Source organism: Aspergillus fumigatus, chromosome 3, assembly GCF_000002655.1.
Source record: "Aspergillus fumigatus Af293 chromosome 3, whole genome shotgun sequence".
NCBI lineage: Eukaryota > Fungi > Ascomycota > Eurotiomycetes > Eurotiales > Aspergillaceae > Aspergillus > Aspergillus fumigatus.
This window is the reverse complement of record NC_007196.1, coordinates 289,535-299,171: the sequence shown is the minus strand read 5'-3', so window position 1 is coordinate 299,171 and position 9,637 is coordinate 289,535. Positions and strand designations below refer to the sequence as shown.

Genomic DNA, 9,637 nt, shown 5'->3' with positions numbered 1-9,637 from the left:
GTTTGGGCGTCTGAAAACAGCTTTTCGTAAAGCAGGTGATAAGATAGCGTGCGGATAAGATAAGGAGTGACCAAAACGGAAAACAGGGAGGGTTACGTTCCGATGCATTTCTGCTTCCAAGATTTGAAGATACTCGAAACTACGGGCTATCACGGTTTCGACATTGAATTAGAACACTCAGCTCCCAACTGAGACGTACACGTGCGCACACTCAATGAACACTAAGCATCTTCAAAAATTGATCCCCTAACGCATTCGCCGCCAGAGGATTGCCCCCTGTCACCAACTCACGGTCAACAGTGATATTCCCAACCTTCTCCCTAGGCCCTTCGACCATCTCAGCGCCTTCATTGCGCAGGGATGACTCCACTTTCTTGACCTCCCCACCGAACATAGTCTCCATGACCTTCTCCTCCGCATCACTCCAGCACGTGATCTTATACCCCTTGTAAATAAATGACCCATCCCCCGCCTGCTTCGTACTCAGAAACGCAATCGGGCCATGACAAATCGAGGCGGTGGGTTTTTTCTTCGCGTGGAAATGCCGCAGCACCCGACCCACCTCCTTATCGCTACCTAGATCCGACAACGGCGCATGGCCTCCGGGGATGAACACCCCCGCGAAGGAATCCAGCTCCGCGTCGCTAATGGTGCCGAGCGGTCTGGGGCGACTAAACCCGTTCTCGCGCTTCATGCGGTCGATAAGGTCGTTCTCACGCCGGCGTTCGTAGAAGTTGCCTGCGAAGGCGGCGAGGGATTCGCTGAGCGGGTCCGGAGTGGGTTCGAGGCCCTTAGGTGAGGCGAAGGTTACCTCATAGCCTGCAGCCAGGATTTTCTCGAGAGGTTTGGCGAGCTCCATGAGGAAGAAGCCAGATGGCTGTTCGACTGTTTTGCCGGCGTCGGGGCCGGAGGTTTTCTTCAAGGGGAAGGATTTGGCGTCGGTGAGGATGATGAGGATCTTTTTTCCGGTCATGCTGGTTCAATCTTGGATTTGATTTACTTGCAAATATTGATAGAGATGGAGGGAGGTCAAAATTGCTGTTGACCTCTGGCATATATACGAAGATATGGGAAGGTAGGGAGGTGACATCGGGATGACGTAGGCCTTGGAAAATGGATATGACTGATATGCATGTTTTCATGAGTAGGTCATAATATGACGAAGGTGATAGCGTTTAATTAGCACAACTCATTCAAGCAAAAGGTAGAGCGGAGGATTCTCAGGTATTATTCCAGTACTTGCCTGGAGTCGATAGTGGCATGCCGGGTATCCTGCCGTGGGTCTCCCACCCCACGAATTAATGAGCATCCCTTTGTCTTTTTATATGTATCATATTTGAAATTCAACTGCTTTATTAAACAGCCACTTGGTATAGTTTGTACAGGATGGTTGAGAAAGTATTTATCAATGAAAAGAAGGGGAGTGAACGAAAGACGAGTATGGCTTTTCTCGACAACGAAATAAACCGTAATGGAAGACGAAGAGGACAAAAGGCAGGAGTACTTAAGACTACGCTTTAGTGCATTCAGTGTGATGACTGTACTGAGTTTGCGTGGCATAAGCGTAAAGCGTGGTGGCATCGGACAGCCCGTGGGATCTTCTGGATCTCTCCTCCTTGGACGGTGATCCGATCCGAGACCAGAATTGACGGTGGGCAACCTTAAATAGAGGCTTCAGGTTGGGAAGACACGCCGCTGTGATGCCTACCGCCGCTTCGATGCACGTCCAGACAACAACAGGAACTTGGTTGTCTGCGGAATGATTGGTTAGATATAAAAGCAAGACAGCGGGCAGATTACTACTCACAGGTGATATCGGGCCCAGCTTTCGTGAACTCAATCATAGCCACCAATCGTACGATATCGAAAATCAATGTTCTGATGTGCGGTTAGTGACCGCGACACAATGGCTGGACGCACCACTTACAGTCCGCCAACCATGAAGACTCCCGAAAGCAAAAGTCTCTGCGTCTTGGAGATTGGTAGAGCCCAAACAACCTTCAATGGCATAATGAGAATGATCAGGTCCGTCAAAATATTTGGAATCTGCTGTCCGTAATAGAAACTGTTCGCGTCGATACACGATCCCTCGATCGAAGGCTTCCAGAACTTCTCGACCGGCAAGCACATCAAGGCACCGACCAGAAATATACCTAGAGCCCAGAGGATGACAAAAGCCGCGATCGCGTTGGCGAAGATTATCATGCGAGGAACGGAAAAGAGCCGTTTGTATAAGGCGAGAATCGAGAGCTTGACGAAGAGGATACATCCGGTGTACACGAAGGAGTTGGACCATCCGATCTGCCAGATCATCTCAATACTTGTTTTTGATCAAAATTCGAATCGCGTACTCACCTGATAGTAAACTTCCAGGTTCTTCTCAGGTATCATGTCTATATGTGAGCCCAAGCCATTAAAAAGGACTGCAATTGTCAGTAGTCGAGCTCGCAGAAGAGCGCGGACGACTCACGAATGGTCACTCCTATTGAGCATCCATATTTGAACAGCTTGGCGATAATCAGCATGTGGTGACTATCTCAAGGATAAAAGATCATACCAAGGCCACGAGGATCAGATAATCATCGAGGTACAATCTCGTCCCATTGATCTTTCTCGCCACGAGGCGCAAGACAACAGCAGCTGTGGACAAGATGAAGGCAAAGTACAGCGCAATAATAATAGACCGGCGCAGATTCTGGTTTGGATGTTGAAAGTCGCCTGGAGTGCCATTGCCGGACACCTGATCGAGTGACATGGCGGGCAGTCTGTCCGAAAGTTCTGCAAAAACGTTAAGAAACGAGGTCAGAATGAATCAACCGTTGGAGAACGAGCAAGGCGGCTGCAATTATTTGAAATCACCAGAGCCGTCTCGACGATGGCAACGGTGCTGCATATTAAATGTTTTCCTGGACGGATAGAGACTCGGCAGTCATCGCTGCCAGATTGATCACATTCTTCCTCTTTCTCTATCAAGCTTTTGCAGGGCCCGAAAGTTTCAATATTCGGTCGCTCACACGTCACATTATTGACACGCTAGCATCATCTTTATCCCATAGACCTGTTCGCCGGGTTTGCGGGTAGCCGAACTGGCACCATAATTGCGCCGTTTTCGCAATCTGGAGGGATTAGAAACTCTAGCATTAACTTGGGGAGAATGATCTGATGCTGATCACTACGAGAATCGAACGACTGAGCGCAAAGCATAAATAGTAGCGGTTCTTTATCGATGCGTGTCATGATTGACAGGTACTAAATGATGCAAGTGCTGGTGTAGGTGGATTGAAATCCCTGTCATCTGGGTGATATGCTTCTTTCTACCAGCTTGCCCTTGCTGGACCTCATAGCCTTGTCTGAACAAATCAAGGAGGCCTGAGCCTTCACCGATAAGGTTGAAGCAAGGTTCAAATGCCGTGGGTGGATTAATCGTTTGTCGAATGTGATACATCATAGTTCCCATCCTATGCCGTCCACTGATCTATCCGGATACAATGCCAGATTGCTCAGTCAATGTTTGCTAAGCTTACATGAAATTCCTTTGTCTGTTCAATTCATCGACAAATCTCGCAGTTCTCAAAAGCTGATTGTCCAAGCAAGTCCTTTTCTTGCAAAACTGTCAGAAGCTACGGCTTACGTGCTAAGGACAATTAAACTTGACAGGTCATACTCGATTTCTTAGCGGACTTTCAAGCCAACCAATCTCCCTTGCTTGTCAATAATTTTCTATTATTCTAGAAAACCTGCCCCTGCGTTCCTTTCTCTTACCCCATTGCGATGAAATACCCCTAGATTTTGGTTGTGCTGCTAGTTTTGATTCTATAGCCAGCCACCATATCAAATGGTGCCTGTTGGTTGATTGTCTCCAGATAGTTATCAAAATAAGTAGTAAATAGCTCGGAAGTTGTCCGGAATGGTAGAATACTCGACATTTCTGCAATCAGCTTTGGCTAGATTTCCTGGCCGCGTTTGTACAGACCGACCACACACGCGATGGGATTTGGCTGCCTGCATATGTGACACATGACTGTTCCTCAGCAGTCTACATATAGATGACGCTGAGGCCAGATCATGGTATCAATGAGCGAATGACAACTGATTATTTCCTGACGAGACGAATGTGTCTCCTGATTGTTGATTCGTCGAGTCGCCTGCAGAGAGCTGGCTGCATGTAGAATAACCTAGGTTGGTAATCTGGTGTCCCAATATCAAAGTCTACCTGACAATTTCTATCCACTCAGCCCACAATGCGGCCTTTTCACCTCAGCTTCAATGCAGGTGTACAAGAGGTGTGTGATTCGAAGTGTGTCTCTCTTGAGGTCACATGCTGCTCCCAAGAGACAGCTCATTTACTAACTATTAGCTGTAAACTACGGACAAATTCGTGCTACAAAATGGCGATATTTGCGGTCAAGTTCTAAAAGCGGCTGGTAGATGTAAGGCTGCGCCACCTCATGCCCGGGACCTTAGAACCAGTATTTGATCCAGGCTTGATTTACATGGATGCTTCATTGAGGCATGCAGGGATGATCGTGGTTGTTCACTCGGCATACTCCTCCCATGCATTAGCGCAAAGATGAATGAATGCTTGGGCCCTTTATGTGAGTTACATTCTGAAGCAATGTGATGACATTGACGTCTTGCGTATCCCATTCCTAATCAAACAGAAAGGCAAATGTGGCATTTTACCTATATGTTTATGGTGCATTTGAGATGTTGACAATGTCCTAACTTATCAGCCTGAAGAGAAATGATTGTCGCTGCAGATGCTTGGATCGAACCTGGGGTTTGCTTTCATCAGGTGCGTTCTAGCGCAATCCATCTATCACAGCGACGCATAGGATAAGCAAGTAAGTTCGAGCCTGAAACCCGAAGCCGATGAATGAACATCGTTCGGAGTATTTGGTTTTCCGAATCCTTATGTAGTGAAGGTTTTCAGAATTGCGTCATCTAGGAAGTCGGAATTCAATCGGCCCTCATCTATGCTGCTCTTCATTTCCCACATTATGAGCGTACGTGTTCTAGAGAAGGTTTTATCCGAAAGATGACCGCTTAGTGCCCCATGGTTGCCTTCATGGATAAGCTAGCTGCCCTCGAAGGGCCTTGTTGTAGCAATTAATGGTTTCGCCAATTTCTAGTGTCAATGCTCCGTCAACTTTTATAGGCATAACTAATCAAATGGTCTCCTAGCTCTTATAATATCAAAGTAAAGAGGACACCTAAGTTGGAATCTTGCATGGACTCGGAGTTTCGGAAATATATGTCAATGAGATTTGGGGTTCCTTACTGCTTTGTCAGGGATATATTATAAAATATTCTTTTAGGGCGCGGACAACACAATAGAATGGCATTCTTACCTAAATCTACTCCGTAGACACCGCACGTTTTAATGGGTAGCAAGGCCTTGAAATAAGGACTATCTCCCTACAGGACGAAACATCCAATAATTAAACATTTCCAATCAAACAAAACTAAGGGTATTTTCGTTGGACATTGATGCCGAGGACCGCCTGAAGACTATACCGCCTGACCTATCATAAGTCGACGTCTTCCAGCCGTCGGATCCGACTGATACGAACCATCTCCGGGGCCCCACTATATCAAAGGCTTCTGCAAGACTGCAACATCCCCAGCCATGACAGGACAGGTAGCTACTCTGGATCTAACAGACCGCATAATAAATATAATGCGCAAATTCACAGCGCGTAACCAGGCGAGGAGCGCAGTTGACGTTACGTTCCTTGAAACCAAGTGTAAGAACCGAAGGGCAAGATAGTTAGCATCCTGTTTACCACGTAGTATAGTAACTCGCAGGTATAGCCGCGAAAAAAGTCGGCGCGTTTTTTCTTCGCCTCGGGTAAGTACTCACCGTGGGGCTGTGGCAGGCTTCCTCAAAGCCACTGAGCTTACCCACAGACAGTGGGGCCCAAAAATCCACACGTGAAAGGGGCGACCCAGATGTCCCCATTGACCCGGATTATAAAGACACTTGCCTTCCTCTTCCTACTCATCTACCCATACCTATCATTATGAAGCTTATCGGTTGATGTGACCTCGTCCTGCTGTAAGTATGTTACATATCCAGATTTCCTCCCATCTATTCGACTCAACTCTGATCATCAGTTAGCAAAACATGTTCATCACTCGCGGAATCCCCCTTGTCAACTTCGCAGTGGCCTCCTCGGCGCTCGCGTTCCAGGTCTTCGTTCTCTACCCATGGCATAATCAATTAGATGCCGAGTTCAAGTCGCTGAAAGAGGAACATATTCGAGTGCTGAACCGCATGAGTCAGAGGACGATTTCTCAGTGACGAAGCATGGAGATGGTCAATTGATTGTCCGGTCCCAATCCAGACACAACTTCGGTTACGATAGACGGAGGATAGAAAACGTTATAGACCTGCTATTCTTTAATTCAGGCTGGCGTTGCGAAAGAGGGAAAGAGGGTTCATTCAAAGAAATAGAAGCTGGTGTTTGCGAGGCGAGGTCGCTCTGAGAGTACCGATGTCCAGTCTACCTCTTGACAGTATGGCTCTGTAATGAGACTATGCTATTGGAGTGTTGTGGCACTAGGATTGCTCAAGAACGCTAGTTCATCGGCTTTATTCAGCATTGATACCTCCGGAAGAACATCCCAAAAATAGCGGCTGAAGCCGAACACATATTCAAACTCATTCAAATTTGGCTCCATAGGCAGTAGTGTGCGCTGTGGTTTCGGGCAGGGTGGTTCGTTCAGGGCCCGGTGCTCGTCCCAATGCAAACGGCGCGGGTTGCGCTCTCCTCTAGACTGACATAAAGCGCTGTACCCCAATCCCCCATAAGTTAAGAATTCTCTGTAAGGGTCCCAAACACAGTAATCTCGTAATTTGAGGCAAAACCATCACATCCGTATTCTGTCTAGAAGATATGAGCAGTGAAGGTCCAATTTACTAACAATACACGTTGGCAGGTCAACAAGATTGGGTAGTGCGCGGACAGCCTTCCAGGCCTGGAGGCTATTATACTTCAAAAATAAGACAATGAGCACGCACAACTGTGCAACAACAGGCATCAGATAAGAATATGAGAACCAGCTGCCCTGGCACACACCTATCTTGTTATATATGGACAGTGCTTGGATTCAATGGCATCAGTGTGAAATATAATGATTCGATTCAGCCCCAAGTCACGTTCTGGTGGCCGCTCGATGTCAGGTACACAACTGGATTTGCTTTTAGAATCCAGTTACTTCAACACCATGGAATTAAAAGTGAGAATAATAAGCTAGCTGGGAAGATGATGCATACAAGACGGCGATCTCCACATGCAGCGTCAAGAAGGACTGAGTAGTTCATGTTCTAATTGCGGTCACCAGAGTCCCACTGCTGCCTATCTTGGGGCCTAATTTGCGTATAAGCGGGCATATCATGGAGCTAGTACAAAATGGATGGAATCATCTCTCATGGTATATGAAATTAGTCTTTATATAATATAAAACTTACGATAAAGTCTTTGCATGCCATACTTGTACAACCCTCCCGGAGAGATTAGCACTTCCCTATAATCTCTGGAAAGTGTCGATCATTGCGATAGAGATCCGAAGCCCTAAGCTTTCTCTATCATTATCTGGTCTTTCCTTCGAAGTTTATCTCCTCAGTCAGTACAGGCTGGCCCTAGTCCGTGGGGTTCTCAGAGTGTCATAGATAAGAAATTTGTAGTATTATTCAGGCGTTGCTGCCTTGATCAATATCTGCTTACTGCGTCAGTCGCTATAACTAAGCTTGCATTCTGATCTGCAAGGATGGAAATATAGAGAAACACGAGGGGACGAAATCAGTGAAAGGCAGCAACGGTTTCAGAACTGACAATTTGACGTAAAATATGAAACTGGCGGTAAGGTAGGTGGTTATGCAGTCATGCATAATAGAAACAGAATCTCTTGGGTGGGAGTGGAATATATTTTGCCCATCTCCATTCCGGCTAGGCTACGCAAATAACCCACACTTGGTCAGTGCATACGTGGGTCCAATCTGGGTCTTTCGGGTAGTATACTGTGTACAACACATAGGCGCCTGAACTTGAGGACCAGATAAGAACGGACAGGATGGCCCTGTGGATGGACAATGTTCTCTATCACTGCCGTACCTATGTGCCTCGGGAAATTTAGCCTTGCAGCGAGGTCGTCCATGGTAAGTCCGCACTGGCAATAATCGCCATTCGCTAATTGACTGGCTTCTGTCTGGTCTCGTTAGGTCCGATCATAACTTCCAGGAATCGGTTTTAGGCCACCTGCATGGGATTGGTTGTCGAAAAGTATAGCTATCAATACAGAGTCGAATCTAGCGCCTGAAAGTATATTGTACGCTAATCATCTTGCTAGAGAGAATAATCTGTGCATAATTAGAATCACCATCTATGCGCTGGCGTAGGAATCCACAGGGGTGCGGAAATACACCCAATCTTAGCTTTTGCCAAACCTATCCCTGGGCGACTGTGTGGATAGTTGTGGATGATTGCTCAATCAAGTGCATCTCAGCAAGCCAGCAGGTAGCTGTATGAGCATGTTGTCTCTAATCCTAAGGGGCTTGACAGGGCTATGCTATAGCGCCACAAACCTTATGTAGACTGTTTATCACCAGTAATAGCCGCGCTATCTGCTAGCCCCTGACTGCAGTTACAGTAAGACTGCCCAAGAGAGGGGTGAGCCCTGGAAACTCTTAGAATAGACCTAGCTCTGCTTGCTGCGATGCGTCCTGGTTATCCAGACGTTATTAAGCTCCTGCTAAGGGATGCTGAACAGCGTCAGGGGCTCGGGCACGCACGCTGGGTCGCTGCCCATCATGGCAACGACGAGCCAATTCGCTTGTTGCTGGCGAAATGTGCTAATATGAATTTCTGGTGGGATGGCACAACCTCGCTAGATAGCGCAGATCAATGATGATTACTCCAAGGCCATGATTCCCTTGGAGCTGGCGCCGATCAGCGAAGTGAAGCCAACTGCTTGGGACAGAGCACAGGGCGGTACCCAAGCCCTCAAGAACCCAGTCACCTAGTGGTTCCAAATCCGCAATTAGTTGGAGATGAATTGTTGGTTATGACTTGTATTGATCTTGGTTATAGTGCAGATGCTACTAGGATTGATGGTGCTACAGCACTGAGATCCTCTAGCACTATTGAAACTCGGATAGACAAAGCAATCTTGAAGGGTGTTTGTGGGCAGAGCACTGTCAGCTTCGCGTGGTCCGGTGATACATTTCTTACATGACCTTTTGGCAGGATAACTCCTTTTAAATATGTTGCAAGCTTTTCTTATTATTGCTTTCTTTTTTGTACAGAGCCTATATGGACGAACATCTGGTGAACTAACCAAATAGGAGTTTTATATAAGTAGCAAGGTTATATAAGAAAGAAAATTGCTGCTCATACTTCAACAATTGGGCTTGTGGTTTAGTGGTATAATACCCCCTTAGCATGGGGGTGGTCCGGGGTTCGATTCCCCGCGAGTCCATTTTTTGAATTCTTTTACTGCTTCTCCGTACCACCTCCATATCCCCATCCGAGTTAGAATGATCTTGAGTCCTGTTGCTCCTCTATTTTTTTCGATTTCTCCTTTTCCTTATTTGAGTGCGAGAAGCACTTTCCAAAGCAGATGTGACAAAGGAACA

At 46.8% G+C, this 9,637-nt stretch overlaps 3 protein-coding genes and 1 non-coding gene across 4 annotated transcripts; 2 read left to right on the top strand and 2 right to left on the bottom strand.

Annotated features, from left to right (window-relative positions):
- Positions 1-211: 211 nt before the first annotated feature.
- On the bottom strand, positions 212-973 carry AFUA_3G01210 (type 1 glutamine amidotransferase domain-containing protein; the record flags this gene model as incomplete). The annotated part of the gene is made up of 1 exon (XM_743349.1): positions 212-973. One exon carries the CDS (start codon positions 971-973, stop codon positions 212-214), a length of 762 nt encoding a protein of 253 aa, XP_748442.1.
- Positions 974-1,510: 537 nt separating this feature from the next.
- Positions 1,511-2,932, bottom strand: AFUA_3G01200 (putative integral membrane protein Pth11-like; the record flags this gene model as incomplete). Its single annotated transcript, XM_743348.3, has 6 exons — positions 2,558-2,932; positions 2,471-2,507; positions 2,356-2,423; positions 1,928-2,301; positions 1,808-1,878; positions 1,511-1,752 (listed from the first exon to the last, which is right to left on the bottom strand). Exons 1-6 carry the CDS (start codon positions 2,753-2,755, stop codon positions 1,511-1,513), a joined length of 990 nt encoding a protein of 329 aa, XP_748441.2. The 5' UTR covers positions 2,756-2,932.
- A 2,906-nt stretch (positions 2,933-5,838) lies between these two features.
- Positions 5,839-6,793, top strand: AFUA_3G01196 (uncharacterized protein). Its single transcript, XM_077804270.1, has 2 exons — positions 5,839-6,058; positions 6,122-6,793. Exon 2 carries the CDS (start codon positions 6,128-6,130, stop codon positions 6,302-6,304), a length of 177 nt encoding a protein of 58 aa, XP_077659884.1. The 5' UTR covers positions 5,839-6,058; positions 6,122-6,127; the 3' UTR covers positions 6,305-6,793.
- A 2,615-nt stretch (positions 6,794-9,408) lies between these two features.
- On the top strand, positions 9,409-9,480 carry tA(AGC)7. The gene has a single exon. It is a non-coding gene (tRNA).
- The last annotated feature ends 157 nt before the right edge of the window (positions 9,481-9,637 follow it).